This window comes from Rousettus aegyptiacus, unplaced genomic scaffold (assembly GCF_014176215.1).
Source record: "Rousettus aegyptiacus isolate mRouAeg1 unplaced genomic scaffold, mRouAeg1.p scaffold_m13_p_12, whole genome shotgun sequence".
Classification (NCBI taxonomy): domain Eukaryota; kingdom Metazoa; phylum Chordata; class Mammalia; order Chiroptera; family Pteropodidae; genus Rousettus; species Rousettus aegyptiacus.
This window is the reverse complement of record NW_023416287.1, coordinates 19,254,800-19,266,920: the sequence shown is the minus strand read 5'-3', so window position 1 is coordinate 19,266,920 and position 12,121 is coordinate 19,254,800. Positions and strand designations below refer to the sequence as shown.

General features: G+C 34.4%; 1 protein-coding gene and 1 pseudogene across 6 annotated transcripts in view; one reads left to right on the top strand and one right to left on the bottom strand.

The window, feature by feature from the left end:
* The window catches only part of CBFA2T2 (CBFA2/RUNX1 partner transcriptional co-repressor 2), a 124,470-nt gene that overhangs the window by 76,805 nt on the left and 35,544 nt on the right, over window positions 1–12,121 (top strand). For 5 of the 6 annotated variants that reach the window (XM_016162240.2, XM_016162237.2, XM_016162236.2 and 2 more), the window contains exon 2: window positions 9,728–9,871. In XM_016162240.2, the coding sequence (XP_016017726.1) occupies window positions 9,728–9,871 (144 nt within the window). Of the gene's footprint in view, window positions 1–2,785; window positions 3,369–9,727; window positions 9,872–12,121 lie in introns of those variants that run through there. The other variant, XM_036229518.1, reaches the window with a different exon arrangement.
* Window positions 8,939–9,057, bottom strand: LOC118610312 (annotated as a pseudogene).

The following is a 12,121-nucleotide window of genomic DNA, read 5'->3' as shown; positions in this document are numbered from 1 at the left end:
TTCCTTTCACATTTTCTCCATCCTTCCAGTTGCTCAGGCTAAAAACCTCAGAATTATTCTTTGAGCTATTTTATTTACCCTTATTTAATTAACTGCTTTGTTCGCAGCCTTAAGATACCTTGTAGGTACTCCCTTGTTTTTGAATGAATGAAGAGAATACTAAAATTCAATTCGGGAAAAACTGTTCAACACCTTTACTCTGACTGCATTTTTTTTTTTTTCAAAAGAATCTCTCCCCACCTCCACTATTGGACTGAATTGTGTTCCCTAAAAATTTATACTTTAAAGTCCTAACCACAAGTACCTAAGAATATGACTGAATTTGGAGATAGGATCTTTAATGCACTAATTATATTAAAATGAAGTCATTAGGGTGGACCCTAATTCACTGTGACTGGTGTCTAGTATCCTTATAAGAAGAGGAAAGTTGGACAAAAATATGTCAGAGAGAAGACCTTGTGAAGACACAGGGAGAAGGAGCCAAGGAGAGAGGCCTGAGAAGAAACCAACGCTGCCAACACCTCTCAGACTTCTAGTTTCTAAAATTGTGAGAGAATAGACTTTCGTTCTTTAAGGTACCTGGTCTGATACTTTGTTATTGTAGCCCTAACAAATATATCAAAAAGAAAAATTCCACAAAGATCAACGATACTCTTTTTTATATTCCAGTCTATAAAAGTAACACCTTTTTCTGTCCTTTCCTAGCTTTCTCTTATTTTCTCTATGAATGGAATTGTCCTAAGAGGGTTTTGGTTTAGATAGAAGATGGACATGGGTAGCCAAACCAGGCTTTCCAGAATTGGAAACTGAAAACATAAGCAGTGAAATGCAAAGCAGAATTTTCTGTGGAACAGTATGGACAAATTGCAGAAAACAGGAAATCGTGAGGGTTAGGGGCTTGTAAACATGTTATAAATCTTTGACTCTTCAAACAATCCAAAGAAACCAATTACTAGCTTGAAGAAGAGGATCTGAATAAACTATTAAAGTATGAATAAATATTTAGTGTATAATAGTTACTAGCTATTCTTAATCCACACTGAATATGGAGTAAAAGTCAAAGATAAAAATCAGCTGTAGTTTATTTTAGATGTATTTTCAAACATATCTTTTTCTTTCAATCTCATAGCTGGTATTTTCTTATTTTTATATTGATAACTCTTCATTCTAGATCAGACTATTCTTTTCAACTCCAAACTTGTGATTCTATCAACTGCAATCCTCCTTTTGGCCAAGGAGTATATTCACTATATACTGAACTTATCTCTCCTCTCCATCATACTCTCCCCTCTAGTTGCCTCTGTCTGTCAATAATTCCAAATGTTAACCCTGACTTTTTCTCTACATCTAATCAGTCAGCAAGTCCTGCCTAGTCTAACTCGGAATATCTTTGAAATCCACCCCCTTTTACCCATTCCTATTGCTATTCCCATGCCAGGACACAATCATCTCTCACTATAACAACTTTTTAAGAAGTCTCTTCCTACATTATGATCTCAACATTTTTCCCACTGTAGCCAGTGATCATTTTCTTCTGAAATATTTCAAGCATTTTACAAAATAAGAAGAAAGCACAGTATAACAAATACTCATGTATCCACTTTTAGCTTTGTCAAATTTTAATGTTTTGTTTTACATTTTGCCTCAGATCTTTTAGAGGCAAAACATTTGAACTACAATTTGTGACCATGTCTGTCTGATTTCATCCTTTTCCTTCCCTTTGCTCAGTAGTCACTATCCTGAATTTGATGTTTACTTCCTTGCATTTAAATGTTTTACTACATATACCTATAGAAATTGAGTCCTTATATGTAAGTTTTGTTGTTCTTTTTAGAGTTTATAAAAGTATTTCACTATATTTTTCCTGTACCAATTCTTTTTCTCTACAATTTTAGTGTCACTAATTCTTTTGGAATTTATTCATTTGTTAACTATAGTTCATTTATTTTAATAGTGACTATTTTATTTATGAACATGCCACAGTTTAGTTGTCTATTGTCTTGCTGCTAGATATTTAACATGTTATATTGAAATTATACATTAAAATGAAGAGACAATATTGGTAATAGTGAATCTTCCTATCCATAGTCAAAATAGATCTTTCCAATTATTTGTCTTCTTTTATGTCTTTCAGTCTATTTACATCATGTCCTTCTCTGGTCATCTATAGCTTGTGTTAGATTTATTCCCAGGTCAATTATATTTCTTTGTTGTATATTCATACCTTTTTGAAATTACTGCATGTTGCTGGTATATAGGAATGCAGTTTTTAAAAGCTTGGTCTTCTGTCTGTTTAGCAAACTTGCTGAACCTGCATATTGTAACTGTTAGATTCTTTGGGGTTTTTTATATAGTAAGTCACCTGATGTGTACAAAGGACAATTTTCTTTTTTTTCATATCCTTTTTAACAGTCTTGCTGTTCTAGTTTGATTCTTGAGTAAACGTTAATCAAAGCATTGATACTAGACATTTATCTTCTTTCTGAGTTGAAAGACAACACTTATAATATTTCACCAATAATTATGAAGTTTTATATGGGTTTTTGAAGAGACCCTTTATCAAGTTAAGGAATTGATTTTCTATTTCTGTAATTATTGAGGTAATTTAAAGGTCTTTTAATCTTAATATGGTAAATTATATTGGATTTTTCTAATATTAAATTATCTTTGCTTTTTTGGGTAAACTCGATTGTGATTTTAAAAAACATTGCTGATTTAGTTTGCTAATTTTTTCTCAACTTTATTATGGTATAATTTGTATATAATAAAATTCATTTTATCTACATAGTTTGACTTTTAGCTGTTGTGTATAGTTGTGTTAGTGCTATTACAATCAAGATATAGAATATTTTATACCATAAAAATATTTATCATGCCTCCAACATGCCGTTTTGTAATCAGTTTCTTCCCATCCATCTTAAGCAGCTACTGATCTGCTTTATATCACTATTTTGTCTTGTCTAAAGTTTTACATAAATAGTATAATACAGTATGTCATTTTATCATGTGTCTGGCATCTTTCACTTAGCCTAATGCTTTGGATATGCATCCGTGTTGTTGGTATGTATCAGTAGTGTGTTCCTTGTAATCGATATGTTATAATTTGTGTTTCTTTGATGACTAGTATGTTGAACATCTTTTTATGTCCTTATTAGCAATTTCTATTCCTTCTTTTGGGAACTACTAAAAAAATTTTTTGCTTGTTTTTAAAATTTGGTGGTTGTTATTACCGAGTTGTTAGAATTATTTACATATTTTGGGCATCTCTATGTATGGGGTCAGATGGCACTCGTAGAAGATAGAGAAAAGAGAAATGACCAAGGAGGAAATTAGCATAATGAAGCAAGTGATTCTTCACAGGTATGCTAGTCATCTTTGCAGTTCTCTTAGGTCTGTGTGATTTTTAAAAGAACATCCGATAAGGAGCCTAATCTTTGCTACTCCTCTGCTTTGACTTCATGTTGTTAGTATTCTTTCTTTAGATAATGCTGTCTAAATATTTTTTGTTTTGTATATTATTTTTCTTGGAGGTCAGTAAGTAAAGGTCTCTTTATATCCCATCTTAATAAAATGAAAATGCTATTCAGATGAACCACTTAAGTGGACCTTTAAAAATTGATTTTATAGATAGAAATAAAGAGTTACACATTTGAATTTTTCCAGTTTTTTAATCAGCCATAGTAGGGGCTGGTACACTATGGCTCACTGTTTAGCTTTGTAAATAAATTTTTATTGGAACACAGCCAAGCTCATTCATTTGTGTATTGTCTAGACTGTGCTACAACAGCAGTTACATAGTTGTGACAAAGACCATGTAGCCCACAGTGCCAAAAATATTTCCTTTCTTGCCCTTTGCCAAAAAAGTTTGGTGATCCCTAGAATGTATTAGAATAATTAAAAGTTTGCTGAGCCATAGGAATATATTAGAATAATTAATTTTCCAATGTATTTATAAATTTGGAATGGAAAAGTTTGTTTTTCAATCCCTATTATTAATGCATACCAAAATATTAATTTGTTTTAATTGATCTCTGTCTTCAGGGTTCCTTACAGAATATTTTCTGGTAATTTTGTTACTTGAGTCCTTATGCCTCAGTTTTTGTTGAATGATAAATTTTCTGTCATTGTAAACATATTTCCGGCTGTCTGTGTATATGAAGCATGACTGTTGTTAGAAAGTTGGATATGTTCTCAGGTGTGTGGCAGAGCTGTAAGGATAAGAAATGTGTGTTTTCCCCATAATCAGTTTATCCAGCCTTATATGCCTTATATAAGGGCAACAGTAATTTGATATTCTTTCCTCTATCTTTAGCAAATTAAAATTGCCAGTGTTGGAAATGTTTCTCATCCGATAGTTACTGGTTCAAAACATTTACCGAACTTGGCAATGGTTAAAGAGGGAGACTGTGTTCCCTTGGTTCTGATTTCAACTTTAGGGGCACTATTCAAAATATGCCCTTTGTGATTTTCTCCTTAGGTGCTGCCTGGAAAGCCCTTGTTAGCCTTCCCAGTAAATTACTTAATGGTCTGTAAAAACTTCTATGGCCTTCATGCAGAGTTACATTTCTACTTATTTATTTTCTTAGTACTTTGTACACATTTGAATAGATCTGGCTTTCCCGTAACTCAGGGCCCTGTTTTACTTTATCTCTTCCCCAAACCTGGAAAATATAGGGTAGTCAGCATGGGATCTGGAGAGCCTCAAAATTGAGCTCTAAATTATTGGAAATAATCCAGTTATCCATCAGTAGGAGATTGTTTAAATAAACCATGGCACATCAACACAATGGAATATCATACATCTGTTATTTAAAAACAAGGTCGCGGAATTAAGAATTAGGACATAGTATAAATTATTTAAAAAAAAAAAAGGAGCAGTACAGTTTCTATATGGTATAGATGAGTTTCCTATTGGTCTGTTGCCATATAACAAACAGTGCTAAAATATAGGGGCCTAAAACAAAAAACGTTTATTTTTTACTTATGAGTCAGGCACTTCTGCACATGGTTGTATTCACTCATTCATATGTCTGCAGTCAGCTGGTTGCAGATCAGACCCAGGCTCTCAAATGTTTGAGGATTAGCTCTCTTAGGACTCATCTCTGCTCCATGTGGTATTATCATCCAACAGACTAGTTTGCGTTTGCTTTAATGGCAGGATCAGAGACTTCTAAGAGATGCCTAGAACTGGCACTATGTCACTTCCATCCCATTACATTGGCCAAAGCAAGTCGGCTTGGCCAGATTTAGGGGGTAGGGAAATAGACCCCATTTCCTGAGGCACTGCAAAAGGCATTGCTACAGAGAGGCCATTATTGGGACCATTTGAGTACCATGTATTTTTTCTCCATTAACTGCTGAACTCAATGTTAAATACAAGAAATGAAAACCAAAGGTTTAATGAGAATGTTAAAGATTTTTTGTGAGATCACAGTTGTAAACACAGTACATACAAGAGCATTCATGACACTGGCAACAGACACATCTTGCACCTTCAGCTACATTCATAATGTAATTATGCTACCCTTGTATAAATGAGGGGTGAGATAAAAATTTGTATTTGTGTTTGCTCATTTGTAGAGTGAAAGAATGGAAAAATATATAAGAAACTAATTAAAATGGTTACCTATGGGGCGGGGTGTGTAGGAACGGGAGCAAGGAATATCTCTTATTGATTTTTGAACCATATAAATATATACTTTTACATATAAAAAAGCACATCATCTACCTTTGCCTCTGCCTTCAAAGATAATTCTCTTTAAAACTTCACAGTTGTTTCTTAGTTAGGAGTCTGATTTGTTTTAAAGTAACAGATGTGACTTCCTTGGTCAAACTGTTTGGAATGATCAGGATTCCTGTACTGTGCATTTGAAAGCTTCATATTCAGTTCATTTTTCTCAGTGATGATAATAAGGATCACTTGACTATATCTTCTTTTACCCTAAATTCAGCGTAGATAAACATCTCTATGGCCAAATGAAATGATTAATTCTAATAGAGTTTTAACCTGATTCCCCTCAGATAATTGCATTTCCTAATCTCTTATTTATACCTCTACTAATTATTGTTTGTCAGCCTCACAGCAATTTTTATGAACGCCCTCATTTGTGAGCAATTTATCACATAGGATTCTTGTCAAATAGCATTCATCTGGAATGTTTTTGTTTATGTCCATCATTACTTTTACAGCTATGGAATACTTCTACTCTAGTTTCATGTTCAAGTGTTCTAATTCTTATGTGGGGAAAAAATAACACTGCTTTCACATAGAGAACTGTTTTGTTCTGTCTTTCATCAGTTTTCTGTTTGCATGATATCCTCAGCATATTGTTTAGTGAAGGAGTAAAATCATTATTTATACATACCTTTCCATGTCACTCTTCTTTAGCTCAAGTTGTTTGGCTCAAGTTCCATGGTTAGGTAGGTGTTTGAAGCATCAGTGATTTCGGAAGTGTATGTAGTCATATATTCGAATTTTAGTTTTTAATTCATGTATTCCAAATATTTAAAATAACCAAAGCAGAAACTCACAGATTAACTAAATTATCAGTTACTTTGAATCTTAAAACAGTTTTTAGAATCAACTTCAACCTTTTTGACAAAACTAAGGGTTAAATATGATTTTCTAGGACTGAATACTTTAAGCAATAGTATTCATGGGCTCAAGTCACAATTAAGAAAGGAATTTCTTCTCCTGGAACTCTTAAGGTTCTCTGCAATTTAAAAGGGCTCAACACACATGGCTGTTACTTTGAAGGGATCCAGCTAGAACATTAAATAAAACATGAATGTCAGTTTTATAAGTATTCCGAAATGAAGTTACTCTAACCGTCATGACATAAAGGTATGTCACAGCCACCAAGCAGATCATTAAAATGCCTACTTTGAAGTGTACCCCTTATCCACTCTCTTAATAATACTGATAAACCAACCACCTAGATAAGTCTCTTACACCATGATGTGCATTTGTGCCACCCAGCCATCAACAAAAATACCATTTTACATTGTTCTCGGTGCTTTTGCAATTCTTGGATCATTCTGTGTAATTTCTCTTAGGTCAGATGACTTAATCGTTGCTAGTATACCCATTTTTCTGTTGTAAACAAATGTTAATATTAACTTGGACCTGATCCCACAGCTAGACATGATAACATCAGAACTTGACAATGGTTTTTTGACATTTGTAATCATCATCACTGTGTGTTGAGTACCTTCTTTATACCTAGTACAAGTCTAGGCATTATCTCTAATCCTTACCATCTTTCTCATCACATAACTCTTATTTCTCATTTTACATACATTGAAAATGAGACCCAGAAAACTTAAATAATTTGATAAAACTAATATAGGTCATTCATAACAAAATAAGAGTTCACACCAACTCTCTCAGTCTTCATACACAGCTTTGTCTACTAGATGATGTTATTGCTTGAAGTATGAGGAATAACAGTACTGTTACAGATTGATGAGTAGTTTTAATCTGTAAACAGTACTCTGGGAGCTGGGTTTTGCCCACTGTCTATATATACCATTTAATTGGTGTATAATTCAGTGTTCTTCGTTGGGTTGCCAAGTGCTGAATGTTAAAACACATCTCGCTGCTAAGTCCTCCTCAGGCCTTTGGCGCCTGTGCTGTAAAAGCAGGTGGTCTGAAGAAAGGCTCCCTCTAGGTTGCTGCACACTGTACACAACACAGAACAGTGCGAGACAACTGTCAGTTCCTTCCTTTCCTTCTCACCGCACCAACCCCCATCCTTCAGAAAGCTGGGCCCCAGATGGAAGAGCTGGAAATGTGTCAACTGTTCTCTGAAGGGCATTGAGAAAATACTGTCAAGAAGAAAAAAGGCAAACCAGCATCTCATTAGTCCACTAATCAGACAGGACGACCATCAATTTTACAAAGAAAATGTCCTGGACAGAGAGATGGGGAAGCTGGCAGAGTGTTGCCCACATGGCTCTCAAAGAGTAGCACATTTTTGTCATGGGATTTGCAATTTGGGGGCATCGCTTCCTTGATTGACTTTCTATATTCATTATATCTCTTCCCATAATGTGACAAACTGAAGTATTAAAAATAATATTGGGGCATATTTTCCTCATTAGATGGGACCCGTGAATGTGCGAAGATGTGCCTGTTGCCAGTGTCATGAATGTTCTTGTAATGTATTGTGTTTACAACTGTGATCTCACAAAAAAAGAAATCTTTAATTTAACATTCTCATTGAACCTTTGGTTTTCATTTCTTGTACTTAACATTGAGTTCAGCAATTAATGGAGAAAAAATACATGGTACTTAAGTGAAAAGCTTGGAATTGCTAAGAGGAAAATAGCTCAGTTTAAAGATGATTATGATAACCCTGGCCCTATTATTAACCAAGTGTATAACAGGTTTCTTTTAATAAGGAAAATTAACTTTAAAGATAATAAAATCTTATTCTTCGGTATCAAGTCTTATTCATATTAGTTCAGACCTAATTCTGACATCATTAGGTTTAATCTGTCAAATCTTTCTGGAATTTGGTGCTGTCTAATGTTATCAAACAGCTGCTTATATATTATCCCATGGGTGAAGTAGCCTGTGTTTAGTTTAGAATCATCTCTACTTTTCATCTTTTCGAACAAATGTCACAAGCAACATTTATATGCCTAGCGTCAAAGATGTTGAACCTGCCTCTTTTTTCCTATTTAGAGTAGTTAATATGTATAAAAATTAAGTACTTAATCCTTCATAGTAATTTATAGATACGACTGATTATGATTCTATTTCCATTCCATACAGTTGACACCTGCAGGTCTAGATAGTCTTATCACCTCCCTCCGACACACACTAATTTGATTCATTTATAAACAGAAGTTAAGAAAGGATGCAGTTGAGATAAGCTGAATTAATAACCCATTTTTTTTTCTTCTTTCTTTTTTTTCTTCCTTTTTTTCTAAACTTCTACAGCACCTGGTATTCTTAGGTGGTCTCCAATCCAAGTACTAACCAGGCCCGAGCTTGCTTAGCTTCTGAGATCGGACGAGATCGGGCACATTCAGGGTGGCATGGCTGTAGACCCCATTTTTTTTCTTTCTCAGCCACTATCCTCACTGCTAACCTTCAGGTCCTATAAACCCGTGCCCTTGCTGCCTTATTTTAGTTTCCTTGGATTGTCGTAACAAAGTTTCATAAACTGGGTGGCTTAAAGCAAAAAACTCTGAAAGTTGGGATGGCGAGACAGTAGCATAGCAGGGTTGATTCCTTCTTGGGGCCTTAGAAGAATCTGTTCCATACCTCTCTCTTAACTTCTGGTGGCTGCTCAAGATCCTTGGTATTCTTGCACTTCTAGATACATCACTCCAATCTCTTCATCTGTTGTCACACTGCAAGTTGCTATGTGGCTGTCTGTCTTCCAGGTATTCTTTTCTTTGTGTGTGTGTGTCTTTTCAATTCTTCTAATGAGGGTTTCATTTATATTCGATTTAGAGCTCACTCAGATAACCCAGCATGATCACTACTTCTCAAGACCCTTAACTACATTTTCAAAGACCCTTTTTCCATATAAGGAAACATTCACAGTTCAAAAGATTGAGAGGTTGATATCTTTCTGGGGACCACTCCATTCAGCTGATTAAATTGTTTTCATAACTTCTCAATCCTCTAGGATAACATGTTATTTTAAATTATTGTCACCATTCTGGTTATTTTATAGACAACTCTGACCTCCATTTTTTTAATTCTCCATAGTTGGTCCTGAGAAAAGGGTGCCAGCAATGCCTGGATCGCCTGTGGAAGTGAAGATACAATCAAGATCCTCACCTCCCACCATGCCACCCCTCCCACCAATAAATCCCGGAGGACCCAGGCCAGTGTCATTTACTCCTACAGCATGTGAGACCTCTTAATTACTTGGGTTTGTGGTTGAGAGTGCCACTTGGATCTAAGTGACTTCCATAAAGCCTTCTGCATTTACCATTCTCATCATTTTTTAAATGGCTACTAAAAGATATATTTACATATATATATGTATATAGGTTTGTCAGATATATATATATATCTGATTATTTCTTACTTTCGCAAATTGCTCTTACCCTCTGAGAATAGTACTTAGCTAATTTAGACATTTGCAAATTTAATGATCTTAATATTTTATCACACTCTTTGGCTGATAAGTAGCTATCTTAATTTCTTTGGCTCTAAAATAATGAATTAAAATTATATTGATTTATTGGAATTAAAATTAAGTTTCATAAAATTATCAAACTACTTCCGAAAGTGTTCAAGACTGTCATGTAATTCTTTTTACAAAAGGGAATAATTACTGTATTAGTTTTCTAGGGCTGCCATACTAAAATACTACAGACTGAGTGACTTAAACATTAGAAGTTTAATTTTTCATAGTTCTGGAGGATAGAGGTCCAAGATCAAGGTTTATTCATTTTTTTTCTGAGGTGTCTCTCCCAGGCTTGCCAAAGCCACCTCCCTCTATACCTTCCCACAACGTTGCCTCTGTCCATGTGCATTCTTGTTGTCCTTTTCTCATGAATACAATAGTTAATATTGGATTATGAATCAGCCGTGCCTTCACTTAATTTTTAAAGGCCCTATTTCCAAATATAATCACATTCTTAGTTACCGAGGGATTCAAACTTCAACAGAGGAATTTGTGGGGAACACGGTTCAGTCCATAAGAATTATATTAGCCAGTAAATCCAAGTTGTTCAAATTTACTAGTTACCAAGGAAATTCAAATTAAAACCCAATGTAGTATCATATACACCCACAAGAATGTTTATTATTTTTAAATGCAGGAGAAGAGAATCTAAGATACACAGCTCTAATAGATGTTTTGATTATTTTCCTAAAACATTTGAAATTGAGTGGGAACTGTACCAATCTGAGCCAGTGTGAATAAAATAAAATTTGATATCTTTTTTCCTAAATTCTATTTTTTTCAAAACTATTCATACTTGGATATAAGTACTACCTAGAAGTGAAACAGACTTAAACCCAGGCTATCATTCAGATTTCGAGACACAGATGATGCGAATATGTATACTTAAATCTAGCCCATTTTACCTCCGTATTTGACTACTTGAGGGGGTATTATTTCAGAAAATGTGATCATATGCCTTCACTAAGGAGGCTGTGAAGAAGTTTGAGCATCAGGGTGACTAAAAACACAGCAGTATATTATTTTTATGGGCTGCTTCAAAAGAGGGCAGCTCTCCAATGGCAATTGACCTTTCTGTGAACACACAGAAATGGCAGACCATTGCAACTAATTTTCTGGATTGCTGAGGTTGAGTATTGAGCTTTCTTTCCAGTTAACTCTAGTAATCTTTTTAAATGGAAGACACAGAAATCACCATTTTTTCCTCAGCCTTAACAGTCTTCTAAGCAGTGAGTCATATTCAGCATCATTTTTCTGAACACTTAACGTTGCTAGCTAATGAACAAAGCCAATGTGCATACAGTTTACAAAAATTAGCTAATTACAGTATACACAGATGTGTAATGTGTTCAAGAAGTATACAATTAATTAAGGCAATGCAAATTATCAAGGCCAGTCAAGAAGTAGGAATAATGATGGTCAGCCAACTGTGACTGTCTTCGAGAAAGAAGAAGGGAAGTGGAAGATTTTTCATGATTAATGAGTTGACATTAGGCAAAGTATATGTAAATGTCAGTTTTCTCATGTAAAGATTAAATGAATGGGTTCTTTAAATTTGGCTTAAGTCTAGGCTTAAATTTTTTTCTTCTATTTTTAGACAGTTTTACCTTCTTAGTAAATGAATATCTATTGACTTTCAGGCACTAGGTAATTTTATTTCACTGTTTAGTGAACAAGATTTTTACTTAATGCTGCTAAGAACTTAGCTCAAGGATTGTGTTCCAGAAATATAGAATGAGAATACCCTGTATATTGTCTAGAAAATGTTTTATTTAATGGCCAAGAATTTGGCAATATTATTCCAGCACTGTCAAGGCAGAGATCAGCTCACTGAAGGTTAAAATATTATGAATGGTCAAAGAGATGTATACCTTATTGCAGGAATAGGTCATTACACCTACAGCCTAGAAAAACATTTCTAATATTAATGTAGCTCTCTGTTTTCTGAGTGTCTTTTTCACATGCTA